This window comes from Aquarana catesbeiana, linkage group LG03 (assembly GCF_042186555.1).
Source record: "Aquarana catesbeiana isolate 2022-GZ linkage group LG03, ASM4218655v1, whole genome shotgun sequence".
NCBI classification, from domain to species: Eukaryota; Metazoa; Chordata; class Amphibia; order Anura; family Ranidae; genus Aquarana; species Aquarana catesbeiana.
This window is the reverse complement of record NC_133326.1, coordinates 554,788,865-554,811,427: the sequence shown is the minus strand read 5'-3', so window position 1 is coordinate 554,811,427 and position 22,563 is coordinate 554,788,865. Positions and strand designations below refer to the sequence as shown.

At 43.3% G+C, this 22,563-nt stretch overlaps 1 protein-coding gene across 1 annotated transcript in view; it reads left to right on the top strand.

Moving 5' to 3' along the window:
- The window catches only part of TMTC1 (transmembrane O-mannosyltransferase targeting cadherins 1), a 118,125-nt gene that overhangs the window by 78,974 nt on the left and 16,588 nt on the right, over positions 1-22,563 (top strand). The window contains exons 15-17 of the mRNA XM_073621694.1: positions 2,813-2,948; positions 4,434-4,578; positions 15,519-15,656. Of these exons, the coding sequence (XP_073477795.1) occupies positions 2,813-2,948; positions 4,434-4,578; positions 15,519-15,656 (419 nt within the window). The remainder of the gene's footprint in view (positions 1-2,812; positions 2,949-4,433; positions 4,579-15,518; positions 15,657-22,563) is intronic.

Here is a 22,563-nt window from a genome sequence, read left to right as displayed (position 1 = left end):
AACATCCAGTCCATCTGCACTTCATTAACAGCTTCCCTTCCTAGATGCAGCATTGTTATAAAATTATTTTGGTTTATACTCAGATTTGGCAGGACCTTTGTAAAAATAAGTACTTGCTTCTCATGATTCTCTTTCTTGCTTGTATTATAAGCTCTTCTGCACAAGGCCTTTGTTTCTACCTTTTTGTTACATTATAAGAATCTTTTTTTAAAGATGTTTCCAACATTGCAGAATATTTTGCCACTATATGAATAATGATAAAAATAGTCTCATTGCTGTGGACAATACTGTATTTTTGGCTGTCTCAGCATTGATAGATCTTTGAAAGGTCATGTGACTTAGCCTAGGTTCACATTGATGACATGTCAAATCAACTTTCTGATTTCCAAAAGTAGTTTCTGTACTACTTTTGGCGACTTCAGATGCGATTTCAATAGACATCTGTGCAGGAACCCGCACAGATGTCTCTGAAATCGCCCTCCAAGTCGGACTGACATGCGGGTATGAAATTGTGCAAGTTCAGCAGTGTGAATCTAGGCTGAAGGCTGTTTACCACTGATCAGTTTTTTTATTCTCTTATGGTGTTTAGAAAGCGGAACACAAATGCACAAAAAAATTATCTTTAGAGTGGTTGTAAAGGCTGAAGGTTTCTTACCTTCATGTATTCTATGCATAAAGGTAAAAACCTTCTGTGTGGTGCTCCCCCCCACAGCCCCACTAATACTCATCTGAGCTCCCTCTCTATCTAGCGATGTGCATAAGGGCCTCGGCTGCCCAGGGTCTCTCTCTCCTCATTGGCTGAGATGGCAGCTAGCCAGTGAGCCAATAAGAAGAGATCATGGGGCGGGGCTAAACCGTGGCTCTATGTGTCTTATGGATGCATAGAGCATGGCTTGGGAGCAAGCACGCACCAGTGCCCCCATAGCAAGCAGATTGCTATTGGGGGACTGGTCAAGGGGGAGAAGCCAAGAGCGCTAGTGGGGACCCCAGAAGAGGAGAATTGGGGCTGCTCTGTTCAAAACCATTGCACAGAGCAGGTAAGTGTTACATGTTTGTTATTATTATTATTTTTTGTTTTTTTTTAAGCCAAACGTTTAATATCACTTTTATCCTTCACACCAATGTGGAGCGGGTGCGGGGCATTTTTAAAATTCTTGCATGCTGCATTTTTGGTGCATGTTTACAAAGCCCACCAAGAATGCACCTCCCCATTGAAATTAATGGAAAATGCATAAAAAATGCAGGGCAGTTGCATTTCTGGTGCGCTTTTTAAGTCACATGTGCATGTTTCACAGGTGCATGATTGGAGTCAGAAACTAGAAAATGCACCAAAAACACATATGTGTTTTTATCAAGGGAGCAGTGTGAAACAACTTGAGGTCCGGGCCATAGCCGAATGACGGCTACAGCGCGGACCTCAATCACTGGGAGGACATCATAGGACGTCCTCCCCTGTGCACGCACACCGCGCGCACCCTGCAGGGCGCGCGGCGTGCGCGCTGTGATCACCGAGTCACGGAGACTCCGATGATCACAGATCCGAGTAAGGGGCCGGTCCCGGCCCCTTACCATGTGATCAGCTGTCAGCCAATGACAGCAGATCACATGATGTAAACAAAACACGGTGATCGGTTTCGTTTTCTCCTCACGCAGAGAGCGTGAGGAGGAAAAAAAAGCCGATAACAGGCTTATGTGAAAGGGACATCGGTCCCGAAGAGGAAGGAGGCACAGATGCCTCATCTGTGCCTCCAAGTGCCATTTGTTATTGCCACCTGCCAGTGCCCACAGTGCCCACAAGTGCCACCAACAATGCCCACAATTGCCACCAACAATGCCCACAATTGCCACCAACAATGCCCACAAGTGCCACCAACAATGCCCACAAGTGCCACCTAGCAGTGCCAGCTAGCAGTGCTGCCATCAATCAGTGCCCAACACTGCCACCCATCAGTGCCCATCACCGCCACCCATTAGTGCCCATCACTGCCACCTATCGGTGCCCATCACTGCCACCTCATCAGCGTACATCAACGAAGGAGAAAAATTACCTGTTTGCAAAAATTTATAACAAAATATAAAAAAAATATAATTTTTTTTTTTTAAATTCTGTCTTTTTCAATTTTTTTAACAAAAAATAAAAAACGCAGAGGTGATCAAATACCATCAAAAGAAAGCTCTATTTGTGGGAAAAAAATTATAAAAATTTCATTTGGGTACAGTGTTGTATGACCGTGCAATTGTCATTCAAAGTGCGACAGCGCTAAAAGCTGAAAATTGGTCTGGACAGGAGGGGGGTTTAAGTGCCCAGTAAGCAAGTGGTTAAAGTAGATATAAACTCAATCATTTAAATCTTATATTATTTTCAACATGTCAATACCAAAGGTACAATTTCATTGTTTCAAAATCTGCAGCTTTCATTAAAATAATCCCAGGTGAACCTGCCATGAAGATCCTTGTTCAGGCACTTCCTGCTATAGGATAACAATATGCTGTCCCTGTCTCCTAGTTGTCCTCTTGTTATGTCCCACTGTCACATGCGATTCCATTTAACACTGTGGTTGTGCCAGTGCACATTGCACAGTCCATTGTTATCAGGAAACCCACCCTGAGAAATGCAATGCAGCCATTGCTGTAATGCATGCAGACAAAATGTCTCTGCAAAGAGGATGCAGGAGATTAGCAACTCAAAGTTGCAAAAAAAAGGATGCTAAAAGCAAGGTAAAGCAAGCATTTTATTAAAAAAAAAAAGGCTAATTGTATATGATAGTACTATAGCAAATTAAATGTCATGCCGTTTTACTGTCTGTTCCAGGAGCTCCACAGAAAGCTGTGTCTCACTATCTCCTAGCACTACAGCTGCGTCCAAATCATCATGTGGCCATGCTGAACCTCGGCCGCCTTTACCGATCTCTGAACCAAAACAGGGAGGCTGAGAAGTGGTACAAGAAGTAAGGCACCTTCTGAGTTTTATTGGTAAATCTTTAATTTAGACATTGGTGTTGATTTACTAAAGGAGTTGGGAATCTCCACTTAATACATTGTAGTAATAATAAACAGGAATATGCTTTTTTCATGATTGGATAATACAAAATGAATCTTCACTAAATTTATTTTGTGAAGATTCTTGAATGCCTTTAGTAAATTATCCTCATGGCACCAACTCAGCTGTTGTACCCTAGAATGGTTGTGATACAGGAATACATTGATACAAACATAATATTGTGGACATAGGTAGATTCTGTTGAGCTGAGTGATTTGCTGGCATCTATAATCTCTTGAAGGCTAAATCGCTATAATTTCCCTGGTATAGTTCCTAGCTTTGGTCCTGCCCACTTTGGTGTCAGTCGTTCCTCCCACCTTGGGGTGTATATGCCCACCCTAGAGTGTTCCCAGTCCTCCTCTCACATTGTCCATAATTAATAATAATAAATGATCCTTCTATGATTATGCAAATCTAAACTTGGAATTAGTTTCAGAGGCCATATTTCTGATACAAATCACCAACATTTAGTGAACTAGTAAAGGGATCCTTTACAACATGGGTCCCAATCCATCTCCCATTTAGGGCGAGTGTTAGCTCCGACCAATTTGAAAATAGGTAACACACCCTTTAGGGGTGTAATAGTGTCATGATGTAAATGTTGTTATTTGGATCTTACCAAGTCCTAACTTCATTATGGCATGACACTCTTAAAACATCATGCGCCTCAATATACCATACAGTAAGTATAAATTACATTAACCTTTTCACTTAGGCTTTGTTTACTTGTGATTGGGGGGGGTAGTAAAACATCGCAGTTAAGCTGTGTTTTTAGCACCCCAGGTGCAAAAGCAGTGGAGGGGGGTGTACATATGCTGGAGCCATGATTTTTTGCTTCCTGGCACAACAAAAATTATTCCTGCTGTTGTTTGTTGGGCAGTATAAGGCCCACCAAACATGACCTATTCAACTGAATGGGGGGTCCCTGCAACTGCTGTTGTGGTTGTGGTGCACTGGTGCAGTGTTTAGGGGTTTAGACAGGTGGTCAAGAGGCCATATAATGTCTCCACACCACATGTCAAATGCCCTCTGAAGAGGCCTTAATCATTCAGTAATGAGAAGACACTGAAAATGGATGTAAGAGCCACTGCTCATTACATGCCAAGAGTAAACCAGAAAGGGTATCAAAGTACCCCTTTACTTGACTGTCAAATCTCTAAACCTTTGATTGCTGTGGATTCACCCTATAGTCTTCAGGTCTGACTCACTCTTTATTGTCCATAAAACGAGATGAAATTACAGTATAGACATTTGATCATCTATGTTTAAACCTGGAAAGTATTGATGTCTGATACCATTACCTGCTAGTAAGGTGTATCTGTGTCATGTTACTTATATTAAAAATAAAACAAGTGTAAAGTTAGATTGCTTTTCCCTTCTGTGTCTTGACCAGGGCTTTACAGATATCTCGGGACATTGACGTCATCACCCCTCTTGGAGCCTTGTATTATAACACAGGGAAGCATGACGAGGCCTTACGTCTTTATAAAGAGGCAGTGGGACTTCACCCAGAGAATGTCCAGATATGCCTGTCATTGGTAAGTGCATAGGATTGCATCCTTAAGGGGTCCCTGAACTTATTTAAAGTGTGAACACAGAAGATGGAATGCTTTCTTCTAACTCATTTGATCCACTGGCGACTTGTTATTAATATTTGGAAGTGAAGTTTCTGAAAGCTAATTTGCCTATGTTTTGCCTTCCCTGGTCCCTCTTACCCACCTTTAGTAACATGCTACTGACATTTTTTTCCATTATATTGTTTATTTCGAACCCAGTGATGTCTCCATTTGGTCTGTGTGCCTCTCTGCAGTGCAGGCAGATCATGGCTGATGGACAGGCTGGGTGATGTACTTAAAGTCGAACTAAAGGGAAACTGTTTCTTTTAATTTTGGATCGAATAAGGGAGGGTTAAAACCTCTGTAAGGTTTGTTTTTATCATCTCCCATTGGGGGGATTTCCCTTCACTAGCTAAAGAGAAACTGAGAGAAAATCCCTCTATCCTCTATAGTCAGGGAATCCCTGGGTATCACCAGGGTCACCAAAACTAGTATTCTCATTGGAAGATTTCCCCACTATTCCTGTTCTGGGGGCAACCCAAAATTTGGGATTTTTCTTTTGCTGTCACATTTGGTGATAATGGTAAATATAACAAATAGAGAGGATGAATCTCCCTAACATGGACAATAAAAACCTAATGGGTGTTCCAATCCCTCTCCACTCTATCCAAATTAAAAAAAAAGGTTTTGCCTTCAGTTATACTTTACCTTCCTGAACACATCACAGCACCCTGACTCACTACTCTTCCCAAGAGCTTTCAGCTGTGGTATAAACAGGAGTTAAACATTAGACATGTGCACAACAAAAAAAATGTGTTTTGTTTCTTTATGTTTCCACTGATTCGTAACGATTCGTAATACGCGAGTTTTCATATTCGGACTCGTTCGTATTTTCGTAACAGTTATATTTTCGTTGATATGAAATGATTCCTAATTCCGTTAGTCTAATTTTCTTTGATTCGAAATTCGTAATTTTGTTTGATAATAATTTTCGTTTATTCGGTACACTACTCGTAATTTAGTAATTGTTACTTTTGTGAGATTGCCTTTTTCGTTGATTCGTACTTTCGTAGGAAATAACAAATAATAATCCTATGCTTGCTTTTCTAATAAGTCCTGTACTTACTCCAGTCCACGCCCTCAGTCACGAGACCTGACTCAGTCTCCTCCTCAACTGAATCCAAAAAGATTCAGGAATGCAGTGTGACTCAGAAGGGGGATAAGCTGATTGATTGGCTAAAGATATTAAGTATAGTAAGATACATCACTCACTAATACACTGCCCATTCGAAAGAATGATTAGAGAACAAGAAATTTCAAACATACGAAATTACGAACATACATATTAACCAGTTGCCGACCGCCTCACGACGATATACGGCAGAATGGCACGGGCAGGCAGAATCACGTACCTGTACGTGATCTGCCTCCCGCGGACGGGGGGCCCGATTGGACCCTCCCTCGGCATTTCTCCCCCGGCGATCGGAGGTGAGGGGGAGGCCATCAATTCATGGCCACCCCCTCCCGATCGCTCCCGGCCAATGGAATCATTCCTCTGCTGTTGTATAGTAAACAGCACAAGAGGAAGTGATGTCATCTCTCCTCGGCTCGGTATTTTCCGTTCCGCGCCAAGGAGAGAAGACATCCGAGTGAGTGCACAAACACTACACACACAGTAGAACATGCCAGGCACACATTACACCCCCAAATCACCCCCTAATCACCCCCCCCCCCCGTCACACTGACACCAAGCAGTTTTTTTGTTTTTTTCTCTGATTACTGCATTGGTGTCAGTTTGTGACAGTTATAGGGCATACACACGGTCGGACTTTGTTCGGACATTCCGACAACAAAATCCTAGGATTTTTTCCGACGGATGTTGGCTCAAACTTGTCTAGCATACACACGGTCGCACAAAGGTGTCAGAAAATCCAATCGTTCTAAACGCGGTGACGTAAAACACGTATGTCGGGACTATAAACGGGGCAGTGGCCAATAGCTTTCATCTCTTTATTTATTCTGAGCATGCGTGGCACTTTGTCCGTCGGATTTGTGTACACACGATCGGAATTTCCGACAACGGATTTTGTTGTCGGAAAATTTTATCTCCTGCTCTCCAACTTTGCGTGTCGGAAAATCCGATGGAAAATGTCCGATGGAGCCCACACACGGTCGGAATTTCCGACAACACGCTCCGATCGGACATTTTCCATCGGAAAATCCGACCGTGTGTACGGGGCATTAGTGTGGTAGGGCAGTTAGTGTTAGCCCCCTTTAGGTCTAGGGTACCCCCCTAACCCCCCCAATAAAGTTTTAACCCCTTGATCACCCCCCGTCGCCAGTGTCACTAAGCGATCATTTTTCTGATCGCTGTATTATAGCGTCAGGGACCCCCATATACTACCTAATAAAGGTTTTAACCCCTTGATTGCCCCCTAGTTAACCCTTTCACCAGTGATCACCGTATAAGTGTTACGGATGACGCTGGTTAGTTAGTTTATTTTTTATAGTGTCAGGGCACCCGCCGTTTATTACCAAATAAAGGTTTAGCCCTCTGATCGCCCGGCGGTGATATAAGTTAGGTTTTAGGGTCAGATAGGGTCTGTGTCGCCCCAGGCAGCATCAGGTTAGCGCCAGTACCGCTAACACCCATGCACGCAGCATACACCTCCCTTAGTGGTATAGTATCTGAACGGATCAATATCTGATCCGATCAGATCTATACTAGCGTCCCCAGCAGTTTAGGGTTCCCAAAAACGCAGTGTTAGTGGGATCAGCCCAGATACCTGCTAGCACCTGCGTTTTGCCCCTCCGCCCGGCCCAGCCCAGCCCACCCAAGTGCAGTATCAATCGATCACTGTCACTTACAAAACACTAAAAGCATAACTGCAGCATTCGCAGAGTCAGGCCTGATCCCTGCGATCGCTAACTGGTTTTTTTTGTAGCGTTTTGGTGAACTGGCAAGCACCAGCCCCAAGCAGCGTTAGGTTAGCGCCAGTACCGCTAACACCCACGCATGCACCGTACACCTCCCTTAGTGGTATAGTATCTGAACGGATCAATATCTGATCCGATCAGATTTATACTAGCGTCCCCAGCAGTTTAGGGTTCCCAAAAACGCAATGTTAGCGGAATCAGCCCAGATACCTGCTAGAACCTGTGTTTTGCCTCTCCGCCCGGCCCAACCCAGCCCACCCAAGTGCAGTATCGATCGATCACTGTCACTTACAAAACAATAAACACATAGCTGCAGCGTTCGCAGAGTCAGGCCTGATCCCTGCGATCGCTAACAGTTTTTTTGGTAGCGTTTTGGGGAACTGGCAAGCACCAGCGGCCTAGTACACCCCGGTCATAGTCAAACCAGCACTGCAGTAACACTTGGTGACGTGGCAAGTCCCATAAGTGCAGTTCAAGCTGGTGAGGTGGCAAGCACAAGTAGTGTCTCGCTGCCACCAAGAAGAAGACAAACACAGGCCCGTCGTGCCCATAATGCCCTTCCTGCTGCATTCGCCAATCCTAATAATTGGGAACCCACCACTTCTGCAGCTCCCGTACTTCCCCCATTCACATCCCCAACCAAATGCAGTCGGCTGCATGAGAGGCATTTTCTTTATGTCCTCCCGAGTACCCCTACCCAACGAACCCCCCCAAAAAAGATGTCGTGTCTGCAGCAAGCGCGGATATAGGCGTGACACCCGCTATTATTCTCCCTCCTGTCCTGACAATCCTGGTCTTTGCTTTTCAGGTATGCAATTTTTTATACTTTACTGTGTTTTATTGTTAACCATTTTTTTGTCTTCAGGTACGCCATTCACGACTTTGAGTGGTTATACCAGAATGATGCCTGTAGGTTTAGGTATCATCTTGGTATCATTCTTTTCATCCAGCGGTCGCCTTTCATGTAAAAGCAATCCTAGTGGCTAGACTGCTTTTACAAGTAGTGGGAGGGAATGCCCCCCCCCCACCGAACCTGAGAATGCAGCCGGTGATTCAGCCAGCTGACCATAGAGCTGATCAGAGACCAGAGCGGCTCCAAACATCTCTATGGCCTAAGAAACCAGAAGCTACGAGCATTTCATGACTTAGATCTAGAGTCTAATAGACCCCAATTTTTTCAAAAAAGAGTACCTGTCACTACCTATTGCTATCATAGGGGATATTTACATTCCCTGAGATAACAATAAAAATTATAAAAAAAAAAAAAAATTAAAGGAACAATTTAAAAATAAGATAAAAAAACAAAAAAATAATAAAGAAAAAAAAAAAAGCACCCCTGTCCCCCCCTGCTCTCGTGAACGTAAGCGTCGTACTGGCGTCAAATGTAAACAGCAATTGCACCATGCATGTGAGGTATCACCGCGAAGGTCAGATCGAGGGCAGTAATTTTAGCAGTAGACCTCCTCTGTAAATCTAAAGTGGTAACCTGTAAAGGCTTTTAAAGGCTTTTAAAAATGTATTTAGTTTGTCGCCACTGCACGTTTGTGCACAATTTTAAAGCATGTCATGTTTGGTATCCATGTACTCGGCCTAAGATCATCTTTTTTATTTCATCAAACATTTGGGCAATACTGCTACACAAATACTGTGTGAAAAAAATTAAACACCCACCATTTAATCTGTAGGGCATTTGCTTTAAAAAAAATATATAATGTTTGGGGTTTCAAAGTAATTTTCTTGCAAAAAAAAAAAAAAATTTTCATATAAACAAAAAGTGTCAGAAAGGGCTTTGTCTTCAAGTGCTTAGAAGAGTGGGTGATGTGTGGCATAAGCTTCTAAATGTTGTGCATAAAATGCCAGGACAGTTCAAAGCCCCCCCAAATGACCCCATTTTGGAAAGTAGATACCCCAAGCTATTTGCTCAGAGGCATGTCAAGTCCATGGAATATTTTATATTGTGACACAAGTTGCGGGAAAAAGACATTTTTTTTTGCACAAAGTTGTCACTAAATGATATATTGCTCAAACATGCCATGGGAATATGGGAAATTACACCCCAAAATACATTCTGTTGCTTCTCCTGAGTATGGGGATACCACATGTGTGAGACTTTTTTGGAGTCTAGCCGCGTACGGGACCCCGAAAACCAAGCATCGCCTTCAGGCTTTCTAAGGGCGTAAATTTTTGATTTCACTCTTCACTGCCTATCACAGTTTCGGAGGCAATGGAATGCCCAGGTGGCACAAACCCCCCCCAAATGTCTCTATTTTGGAAAGTAGACACCCCAAGCTATTTGCTGAGAGGTATAGTGAGTATTTTGCAGACCTCACTTTTTGTCACAAAGTTTTGAAAATTGAAAAAAGAAAAAAAAAAATTTTTTTCTTGTCTTTCTTCATTTTCAAAAACAAATGAGAGCTGCAAAATACTCACCATGCCTCTCAGCAAATAGCTTGGGGTATCTACTTTCCAAAATGGGGTCATTTGGGGGGGGGGGGGGGGTTATGCCACCTGGGCATCCCATGGTTCCGAAACTGTGATAGGCAGTGAAGAGTGAAATCAAAAATTTACGCCCTTAGAAATCCTGAAGGCGGTGATTGGTTTTCGGGGCCCCGTACACGGCTAGGCTCCCAAAAAGTCCCACACATGTGGTATCCCCATACTCAGGAGAAGCAGCTAAATGTATTTTGGGGTGCAATTCCACATATGCCCATGGCCTGTGTGAGCAATATATCATTTAGTGACAACTTTGTGCAAAAAAAAAAAAAATTGTCACTTTCCCGCAACTTGTGTCAAAATATAAAATATTCCATGGACTCAACATGCCTCTCAGCAAATAGCTTGGGGTGTCTACTTTCCAAAATGGGGTCATTTGGGGGGGTTTGTGCCATCTGGGAATTTTACGACCTTCAAAACTGATAGGTAGTGATGAGTGAAATCAAATTTTTACGCCCTTACAAATCCTGAAGGCAGTGATTGGTTTTCGGGGCCCCGTATGCGGCTAGGCTCCCAAAAAAGTCCCACACATGTGGTATCCCCATACTCAGGAGAAGCAGTTGAATGTATTTTGGGGTGCAATTCCACACATGCCCATGGCCTGTGTGAGCAATATATCATTTAATGACAACTTTTTGTAAATTTTTTTTTTTTTTGTCATTATTCAATCACTTGGGACAAAAAAATTAATATTCAATGGGCTCAACATGCCTCTCAGCAATTTCCTTGGGGTGTCTACTTTCCAAAATGGGGTCATTGGGGGGGGGGGGGTTTGTACTGCCCTGCCATTTTAGCACCTCAAGAAATGACATAGGCAGTCATAAACTAAAAGCTGTGTAAATTCCAGAAAATGTACCCTAGTTTGTAGACGCTATAACTTTTGCGCAAACCAATAAATATACGCTTATTGACATTTTTTTTACCAAAGACATGTGGCTGAATACATTTTGGCCTAAATGTATGACTAAAATTGAGTTTATTGGATTTTTTTATCGCAAAAAATAGAAAATATCATTTTTTTTTCAAAATTTTCGGTCTTTTTCCGTGTATAGCGCAAAAAATAAAAAAACGCAGAGGTGATCAAATACCATCAAAAGAAAGCTCTATTTGTGGGAAGAATAGGACGCAAATTTTGTTTGGGTACAGCATTGCATGACAGCGCAATTAGCAGTTAAAGCGACGCAGTGCCAAATTGTAAAAAGTGCTCTGGTCAGGAAGGGGGTAAATCCTTCCAGGGCTGAAGTGTTTAAGACACACTAATGCCGCGTACACATGAGCGGACTTTCCGGGATACTTGGTCCGGCCGGACAATCCAATCGTGTGTAGGCTTCGGCTGACTTTTTTTCCCCAAAAGTCTGCCGGACCTAAATTTAAAACATGTTTTAAATCTTTCCGTCGGACTCAGTTCCTGACGGAAAGCCCGCTCGTCTGTATGCTAGTCCGATGGACCAGATACGACGCAAGGGCAGGGTATTGCATCTCACGCTCGCTACAATAGGAAAAAAAATTTTCCTATTGCGGCGAGCGCGGGGCATACCAGGCCCTTAGGTCTGGTATGGATTTTAAAGGGAACCCCCTACACCGAAAAAACGGCGTGGGGTCCCCCCTAAAATCCATACCAGACCCCTTATCCGAGCACGCAGCCCAGCCGGTCAGGAAAGGGGGTGGGGACGAGCAAGCGCCCCCCCCCCCCCCTCCTGAACCGTACCAGGCCGCATGCCCTCAACATGGGGGGGTGGGTGCTTTGGGGGAGGGGGGAGGGGGGCGCGCTGCGGGGCCCCACCCCAAAGCACCTTGTCCCCATGTTGATGAGGACAAGGGCCTCTTCCCGACAACCCTGGCCGTTGGTTGTCAGGGTCTGCGGGCAGGGGGCTTATCGGAATCCCGGCCCCCCACCCTATGTGAATGAGTATGGGGTACATGGTACCCCTACCCATTAACCTAGGGAAAAAGTGTCAATAATAAAACACACTACACAGGCTTTTAAAATAATTTATTAGACAGCTCTGGGGGGGTCTTTCTCCGGCTTCGGGGGTCTTCCTCCGGCTTCAGGGGGTCTTCTTCAGGCTTCGGGGGTCCCTCCGGTTCCTCTTCTCCCGGCATCCGGTTGGTTCTTCTCCGCTCTCTCTGGCCTCTTCTCCCGGTGTTCCAGTTCTTCTGCCGGCTCCTCCGCTGTCTTCATGCCGCTCTTTTGCCAGCAGAGGCCCGGACTTCTGGCTTCTTGACTTCTTGGCTTCTTCCCTCTTCTCTTCTCCAGATGTTGACACAACGGTCTCTCCGGCTGGACTGCTTTCCTGACCGGCCGGGCTGCATGCTCGGATCGGGGTCTGGTATGAATCGTAGGGGGGACCCCACACCGTTTTTTCGGCGTAGGGGGTTACCTTTATAATCCATACCAGATTTAAGGGCCTGGTATGCCCCGCGACGGGGCTCGCAAGGTGTCAATCTCGCCGATAAAAGCAGCAAGATTGACTTCCTTTTCTAGTCCCGTCGTACCCGAGTCACATTCAAAATGAACGGACTTGTCCGTGTGTGGGCAAGTCCGTTCATTCTGAAAGTCCGCCGAAACTCCGGTGAAAGTCCGTCGGAAAGACGGGCAGACTTAGCCTGCCGGAAAGTCCGGTCGTGTGTAGGCAAGTCCGTCCGTTCAGGTAGTCCGACGGAAAGGCCGTCGGACCAAGTCTGCTGTAAAGTCCGCTCGTGTGTACGAGGCATTACACTCTCCATTCAAAAGAATGATTCGAGAACACGAACAAACTAAATTACAAACATACAAAGAAACGAAATTACGAACACACAAATGAAAATACAAACATACGAATTTACGAACAGACAAAGGATTGAAAATATGAAACACAAATCATTCGTTATAGATGTCATTTTCGTTCTTTTGCTGTTTCGGAGTTTCGTGTTTTCGTAAGTTTGTCTGTTCGTAAGTTCGTACTTTCGCATGTTCGTTATTTTGCTTATTCGTAATTTCGTAATTTTTCGGATTTTGGTTCTTTCAGCTATTTGAATGTTCGGATTGATCCGAATGTACGAATACTAACAAATTCGTACGAAAATCGTTATGAACCGAATCACACATGTCTATTAAACATATAACAAAATGCCTTGATAGGTGGATATCAGTCTGGAAGAGTGAGTGTTCTTAGCCAGGCTGTATCTGCATGCAGTCTGGCCTCGGTAACACCCACATTAGATGCTGAGCCTCCATAATTGAAACTGGAATCCAATGAATGAAGGTTGTGGGCTAGGGATAGTAGGGATAGGGTGGAAAGAGCTGAATGATGCTGGACATCCTCCAGCCATGAAATGGGGTGGTCTCCATCTGAATTGGAGACCACATCTGAATTAGAGACCACAGTGTGCAGTGAAATGAGCCGTATTCAGTTTCAATTTCATTACATCAGAGGTGCCTTAAGTTCGACTTTAAAGCGATGCACAGTCCAGCCAAAACCTCCCAGATATGGAAGACATATCACATATCAAATATTGCCTAAGCCAAAGAATCTTGTGACTCCACTCATCATCCCCTTTTACCCCCCTCTTCAAATTTAGTACTGCTACTAGGTTTTGTGGCCAGACTAAGAAAAATTAAAGGTCTTTTGGCCATACTTCCCCTGTGGGTCTCAGGAATGCACTTAGTTGCACTCCTGTGACCCAGAATCAGCCGACAGTGGGCTAAAGTCAACTGTTGGCTTGTAGGACAGGTCAAGGTGACAGGGTGGTTGTCATGTTCTCTGAGTTTCCCTCCTGGTTGGGCACCAAGCAAGGGCCAAATGGGAGTCCTACCCTGGGGTGGGTTCTTCTGGGCTATGCTAGGCATATTGCACGGGGTCACTGCCTTACACATAGGGTACCTTTACTTGAGCCACACTCACTACCTGGTGGATGACAAACATGAACAAACTCTAGTAATTCTCTTGATGTATTAAGCACAGTTACTTGTGCATTTAGGAGGGACATGCAGAATCAATGCCCTCTCCACCTGTCCAGTGTATAACCGCTACCTCACTTAACAGGATGAGGGCCTCAGTGGTGCAGATCTGCTCCCATTGATATAGGAGACAGATCGCGGCTGAAGCAATGCCTGCCACATATATACGCTTATGACAGGCTGCTAGACAAAACTTAGTTACGCTTGGTTACCACTGTGTTTTCACACTGTATCATACCCCCAATGTGCTTTACTGGCCCGAGCTCTAGCTATGTGTGCCGGTTACTTACATTACACCTTTTTAGTAACTTCAGACCAGGCAAAGTTTCAAAAGATTAACTGAAGAATAAATTAACATGGTGACAGTCACAGGTAACAGTTCAGAATAAAGTGCAGACATTCCCCTAACATTCCTAGTCCCTAATGTCAGGCTTGTGCAGTGGCAGCTGGTGGTATATTTTTCGGGGGGGGGGGCAATCTGTCCACCGCCACCCTTCCCCTGCTGGTCGGGTTTTCTGCCCCCCCCCCAGTCAGTTGGGTCTCAGTGCTCTGCGCCCTGAGCCCACCCTTTTTTTAAGCCTCAGGCTCTAATCACATGCTTAAAAAAAAAAAAAACTATTGGAATCCATGCATCTGGCGACTTGCATGTAGATTAGGGGGCCAGACGCATGGATAGGGTGGCGGCGCCCCTATTGGTGCGGCCACCACTGGGCTTGTGGCTGCTCCAGCATACCTGCTTAGGTTAGGTCCATAATTGGAACAGTCCATAGTGGGTTAAACTCTGATTTCAGCAATTCTCTCGTACTCCAGGCTGTGATGACAGCATGGCAGCTTTCCAAGCCCTGCATTTCCCATCCGACTCCCTTATGCTCTTCTATTTTTAGGTTCAGGCTTTCTTTCTCCCTGGGTGCAGACCCCCCTGTTCCTTTTATATCACACAGAACCAGTGGGCTGGACCCCGCAATAACCCACCAAACAGAAAACCTGGGAACACACTTAACTCTTAGCTTAGAGACATTAGACAATAATGTCAAAATCCTCCCAAATTCCTGACCAGCAGTTGGCTCAGCTGGGAGACGAGCCACGCGATCCCGCCACCTCCACAGCCCCATGCTCCAGTGACTGCTGGAGGGGCACAGCACAGAGCAGTTAATGACAGTAACCACTCTTTACTCAGAGCGGACCTGGGTGATCTGTGGTTTTTGATTGCTTAGTTCTCAGTGTAGAGCCAGTGGGGGACAGATGCAGCATCAGATCGATGCAACATCCACCTAGGTGAGTATGAGTGTTTATTTTTTTTAAATCACGCACTCTTCTTATAAAGTGTTTCCATATTTTATCTTGCTCCCCTAGACACTGTCCACAAGTGCCTTTTTGGTGAATATTACCCCATTTCTGAACTTCTCTATTTTATACATAAATATTTATTTTAGTATTGCTACTATTCATTTTTGTTTTGCATTTTTTAATCCCTTGCATATTTTATACATATTTTGTTCTAGCTTTGGATCTGTTTTGATTCTCCTTCTCTGATGTCCACTTTGTCTTGCAGGCCCAAGTCCAGGCAGTGATGGGTCAGTCGAATGAAGCAGAGACTCTAGCTCATCGTATAGCAGCAGAAACCCCTGACTGTATAGAATGTTACCGTCTCCTGTCCGCCATCTACAGCAAGCAGGAGAAATATACCAAGGTAAACATCAATCAGGACAGCCAGCCAGTTCCCCAGCCACACACACAACCCACTATCAGCCTCAGGATTCCCTGAAACCAAAAGGCATAGGCCTTCGCTTTGCTTTGACTTGCTATGTCAACAATCCCCATCATCCCACTATTTAGTGGGGCATGTACAGTGCCTTGAAAAAGTATTCATATCTCTGAAATGTTTCACATTTTGTCATGTTACAGCTAAAATCGTAAATATATTTTATTGGGATCTTATGTTATAGACCAACACAAAGTGGCACATAATTGTGAAGTGGAAGGAAAATGACAAATGGTTTTCAAAATGTTTTACAAATAAATATCTGAAAGTGTTGCATGGATTTGTATTCAGCCCCCTTTACTCTGATACCCCTAACTAAAATCTAGTGGAACCAATTGCCTTCAGAAGTCGCCTAATTAGTAAATAGAGTCCACCTGTGTGTAATTTAATCTCAGTATAAATACAGCTGTTCTGTAAAGCCCTCAGAGATTTGTTAGAGAACCTTAGTGAACAAAGAGCCTCATGAAAGCCAAGGAACACACCAGACAGGTCAGGGATAAAGCTGTGGAGAAGTTTAAAGCAGTGTTAGGTTATAAAAAAAATATCCCAAGCTTTGAACATCTCACGGAACCCTGTTCAATCCACCATTCGAAAATGAAAAGATTATGGCACAACTGCAAACCTACCAAGACATGGCCAACCACCTAAACTGACAGGCCGGGCAAGGAGAGCATTAATCAGAGAAGCAGCCAAGAGGCCCATGGTAACTCTGGAGGAGCTGCAGAGATCCACACCTCAGGTGGGAGATTCTGTCCACAAGGACAGCTATTAGTCATGCACTCCATAAATCTGGCCTTTATGGAAGAGTGGCAAGAAGAAAGCCATTGTTGAAAGAAAGCCATAAGGAGTCCCGTTTGCAGTTTGCGAGAAGCCATGTAGGGGACACAGCAAACATGTGGAAGAAGGTGCTCTGGTCAGATGAGACCAAACTTGAACTTTTTGGCCTTAAAGCAAAACGCTATATGTGGCAGAAAACGAATACTGATCATCACCCTGAACACACCATCACAAGGTTCACCTTCCAGCAGGACAATGACCCGAAACATACAGCCAGATGTACAATGGAATGGTTTGTATCAAAGAATATTCATGTATTAGAATGGTCCAGTCAAAGTCCAGACCTAAATCCAATTGAGAATCTGTGGCAAGACTTGAAAATTGCTGTTCACAGACACTCTCCATCCAATCTGACAGAGCTTGAGCAAAGAAGAATGGGCAAAAATGTCACTCTCTAGATGTGCAAAGCTGGTAGAGACCTACCCCAAAAGACTTGTGGCTGTAATTGCAGTGAAAGGTGGTTCTACAAAGTATTGACTCAGGGGGGGCTGAATACAAAGGCACGCCACATTTTTCAGATATTTGTATGTAAAAAAAAATGTAAAAAACATTTATCATTATCCTTCCACCTCACAATTATGTGCCACTTTGTGTTGGTCTATCACATAAAATCCCAATAAAATACATTTACATTTTTGGTTGTAACATGGCAAAATGTGGAAAATTTCAAGGGGTATGAAGAACTTTTTCAAGGCACTGTAAGTGGCCAAGGGTGAGGTAATCACTTGTATGAAGTTAGAGTGAAGTCCAGGACTACCCACATAGTTGTGTGGCTATATTTGAGGGATCTCCAGCTACACAGATATGATTTGGACATACAGGGGTTCATTTACTAAGAAAAACGTGAAGCAATGGTCGCTCTACATTTAGTTACTCCCATTTAAGCCAATTAAGACTTCAACTAGGCGAAAATGCAAATGAAAAAGCGCGCTATTACTAGCGAACATGCCTTTGTAAATGTCAAATCGGCATATCTGTGAATTAGCAAGTGCCTATTACTACCGAGTTTGGAACTGCACTGCAGCCATGGTCACATGAATGTGAATAAAACATGTTTATGTGAGATGTGCGCTACCTTGTGTGCATCTATTTATGTATATTCCAATTAGTATTCCTAGTTTGTTTTCTTCTTTTGCTAACTAATGCAGTTATGAATGAGTATTACAGAGTAATGTCTGCTATTCTGTAAAGTTACATGTATTGAACATTTAAGTTACATATCTGTTATATGTTTTTTTATTTTTTTATGTTAATTTAGTTTTTTATGAGACTATAAAGCAGTAAATATTTATGTTAATTCTTTAATCATACTGCACTATTATGCAGGTCTCAGTTGTACTTGGCACAATGGCTTGATGCTGTGCACTGATGTCTACAAAGCACTCAGGTTATGAATTCAAATCCCAGCCAACCTACCACCCACCTAAGGTAGCTGTGTTTATTTTTCCAGTGCACAAGCAAATTAAAACCGAAAAAATTAAAAAACCCCTGCACGTTAACTAGTGTGTAATTTTTGGAATTCCACACCATAATATTATTGAATACTTACATACCATTGCATGCATTTGAAAAGTTAATATTATGGAATCAACCAAACTGATTTGACAGTGGCTAATAGGCATTCGCCTATTTTCAGCATATGCTGCTGATTAGAATGTAAGCTTTAAGTAGGTGTTACAATGTGTGGGATTTGAACTAATGGCCTGAGTCTTTCAAGGCAAGAGTGCAGACCACTTGGCTACTGAGTTGAACAAAATCATACATAGAAAATACCCCAGGAAGGAAGGGGGCCAGTGAGAGCTGCAGGTGTGCCTCTGTGTGTCTGTGTAAATCCAGGAAGTGAACAGGCAGCAGCTTCAGCTGCCCACAGTTAAAATGGTCGGGCGGGGTCACCTGGTTACGTCACTGGGTGGCCCCGCCCTTGCCTATATAACAGCTGTCAAAGGGAAGAGACAGCAGTAGGCGGGAGGCCTCCCTTCGAGGCAGAGCTTTGTTTGTTTTTTTCTATTTTTCGGGTCCATCAGGCAGCGTGATGGACAGTGGATGTACATTGCGGGACCCTTTTTTTTTTTTTTCTTTTTTAACAAAAGAATTGTCAAAAACCTGTCTCGTGGTGTTTACATTTTGACACTTTTTTGGTGAATGGGTAATGGGGTACAATGTACCTGATACCCATTCACAATTGATGGGTGGGCGGGATCTGCGGGCCCCCTTGTTAAAGGGGAATTCCAGATTCCGATAAGGCCCCCCCGCCCTCAGACCCGGACAGCCACAGCTCAGGGATGTCGGGAAGAGGCCCTTGTTCCCATCAACATGGGGACAAGGTGCTTTGGGATGGGAGGCGCAGAGCCCCCCCTGCCCCAAAGCACCCACCCCCCATGTTGAGGGCATGTGGCCTGGTACGGTTCAGGAGGGAGGCACTCGATCGCCCCCCATCCTGACCTGCCAGGCTGCATGCTCGGATAAGGGTCTGGTATGGATTTTGGCGGGGACCTCACACCATTTTTTTTTTTCATGTGTGGAGTTCCCCTTAAATTCTATGCCAGACCCAAAGGGCCTGGTATGGATATATATATTTTTTTTTTGGGGGGGGGGGGTTATTTGGTGCTTAGAGAGAATTCACATTTAGTTGACATATTTCATAGTTTACCTAGTCCACAAAAGAATTAATAGAGCCCTGAAATTCAGCATTGGAGCAGGGATTTTTTTTTCGGTTTTTCTACCCCCTCCCCCCATTACACTTTCTACTCAAGGACTTGCATGTGTGCACAACCAAATACTTTTGTATGCAACTAGATTTAACACAGACTTGAAGGGGTATGCACTTATAAAATATGTATTCATAGTCTGCAAAAGTCAAACATAAAGCAAAAAAGAATCAACTTATTTCAACATTAGTATAAACATTTGGTGCATTTATGTACTTGGGCAAAAAATAAATAAAAGGCATGGAAATGATGCTCCAGCATTTGACAATATAGTTAAAGTGGAGCTCCACCCGATTTTATGACAATAGCTCAAAAGGACTACCGCAATGTCCCAATGAAAAAACTGACCTTTTTTTTTTTTTTTTTTTCCACTGTACCTTTTTTGTTCAGATCATCTTGTTTAGTTCCTGGATGTAAAGCCTGCGGATATGGGCAGGTTTAGTGCGGCTAACTCGTCATTTCCTATTAGCCGCACTGCCTCCTGGGAGCTTGTGTCATTGTTCCCAGGAGTCAGTGCGGCGGCCTGGCACGAGTTAGCTGTTTACGGCGTTCCGATTTAAGGTTACTGTGCATGCGCGAGACTGGGAATACAATGGGCGGTGCATGCTGGTCGATCAGGGGCACAATATCCCGGAAGAGGATGCCTGTGGGCTTCATATGCCCACAGGCAAGATGAGAACCATCAGTAGAAATGTTTAAAAGTTCATTTTTTGGGAGAAAACTGACATCTGAAAGTAACAAAAATGGAACAAGTGAGTAACATATTTCAATGAAATAATCTTTGTCATTTTACAAAAAGAAAAAAAACGTTGTAGACAGTGGAACCCCGCTTTAAAAGGGCCATGCTAAAAAGTGTTTACAATCTACAAGGGTAGGACACTAAAAATTAGACACATTAAAAATCACATTAGAAAAGCAGGGATACAAATCAAGCTAATAACAATCATGACAAACCTTTTTGGTGATCAGAACTCCTCGCCCCAAACCCCTAAAAAGTTAAATTGCAGGATTTATCATAAGCAAAAACAGACAAAGGTAATACAAAATACAAAAAGGCAGTGCACAAACAAAATCAACACACACACACACGTATGTTTGGAATTAGCAGAAAGCTTCCTTTTCATAAATCATTACATAAACTAGATTAACATTAGCAGTAGCAATACCCAAACCACAGCCTTAGTGGGGTGTGGGTCAGGCATTATGCATATCTATTTGTAAACCAATATAAGCACTGCAAACAAAGATTCTGGCCTCTTCTCAGGCCAAACAACGCCAAAATTACAGGCCTTTATATAACCTAGCTAGGATTGCTAGCACAAATATACCCACCCAGTAAAGGACACACCCACCAGTGTAATTGATTCTGTCTCTTCATGTATGCCTCAAGTGCTCACACCCGTTCATCAGGAACACACACTCTTTACAAATGAAAGAATGCATAAGCATATATATCTGTGCAGGGTAAACCTAAAAATAACAAATGTCCAAGGCTCTGGCCATGATCAGTGATACAAAAAATCTAAAAAATTAACTTGTACGTTGTTGGGCATGTGGAGAGTACAAAACAGGAAATTACAACTTTGTGAGGGCTGCTTCACACAAATCGTTGACAAATCGCATTCGCCATCATTCATCATCAGTATACAACATTAAAATATGTGTGCAGGATCACACAAGACTTCTACATCCATATCTGGCCCAAAACACACAGTTATAGATTTGGTGCAAACCCATGCTCGCTTGATTTATAATGTCATTTCTTGAAACCCGTCAAAAATGTTATCACTGGTGAGAAATAAACTTTGAGGCTGTGTTCACACCATTGCAAATTGGATGCCGGATTCCCACAAAAGAGGTAGAACATACAAACCTCTACCCAGATAGCGGCATATTTGGGATCCAAACCAACAACCTCAGTGCTGCTAGGCAGAAGTGCTAACCAGTTAGCCACTGTGCTGCCACATGGATGGAGTCTGCATCTCTGTGGTGTCAAACAGTCCTAAGTCCCAGGGGTACAATAAGTTAATCAATGCAGATGTAGTGTGGAAGGCCGGAGAGCCATTGAACAACCTGGTTCTGTGATATGCTATCTGTTTTGAAGGCTGGGTATGGCTGATTACTGTCAGCATGCTGCTAGACAACCATCTTAAATTGTGTTGCTTTTTGCTTGGGTAAGAGGCTGCAATTAGTGCTGGTGGGGAATTCTTAAGGCTGATTATTGTCCTTGCCCATGGAAAACATATGGCACGATTTGAAATAGTGTGGAACCCTCCTACACATAAATATTACATTTATGCATAATTTGTGTAAGCACATGAGTCTGCAGTTATGTTTAACAGCATAGAGAGAACAGACAACTTCTCAACATGAGGTGGCATGTTTGGGATTTGAACCAACAACCCCAGGGTTGCTAAGCAGAAGTGCTAACCCGTTAGCCACTGTGCTGCCATATGGGTGAAGGCTGCATCTCTGTGTTGTCAAACAGTCATAAGTCCCAGGGGTGCAATAAGTTAATCAATGCAGATGTACTGTGGATGGCCGGAGAACCATTGAACAACCCGTTTCTGGCATATGGCATCTGTTTTGAAGGCTGGGTATGGCTAATTAGTGTCAGCATGCAGAACCACCTCTATTTTTTTAGTTTTTTGCTTGGTAAGTGGCTGCAATTAGTGTTGGTGGGGAAATCTGAAGGCTGGTTATTGTCCCTGCCCATGGAAAACATATGAAATGATTTGCAATGGTGGTGGAACCCTTCTACACATAAATACACATAAATACTGCATTTTTTTGGACATATACTTATAGGTGGCGGAAAGACATTAGTCAGGAGTTATGCTGCTTGATTTATTCTGTGAATTTTGGGAATTACATTTTGATTTTTGATGTTGGTACACATATCACATTTTTGGGGGAAAATTATGATCATTTGATAATGCTAAACAACACACAAAATTGTGACTAATTAAAATTTGCATCAGCAAAAGTATTATTTGTGGTTTGTGAAGACACCCGTGGGAGTTTCGGATTAGATTTTCGTGACATGGAGAGCAACAAGTGAGAGAGACAGAGAAAAATATATTTTACCAAAATATGAAAATATTACACATTACTAGCATTCTTAAAAAAAATCTGAAGAAGCAACATAAAAACCCAGCAAGGACAATTTATTTTAGAGAAATAAACAGTTCATCTCAAAACCAAAATGTATTTTTTTGTGGAATAACAATTGTACAATTATAATCAATGGTTGAAACTTGCATTTGGCTATACAATGCACATTTTCACGT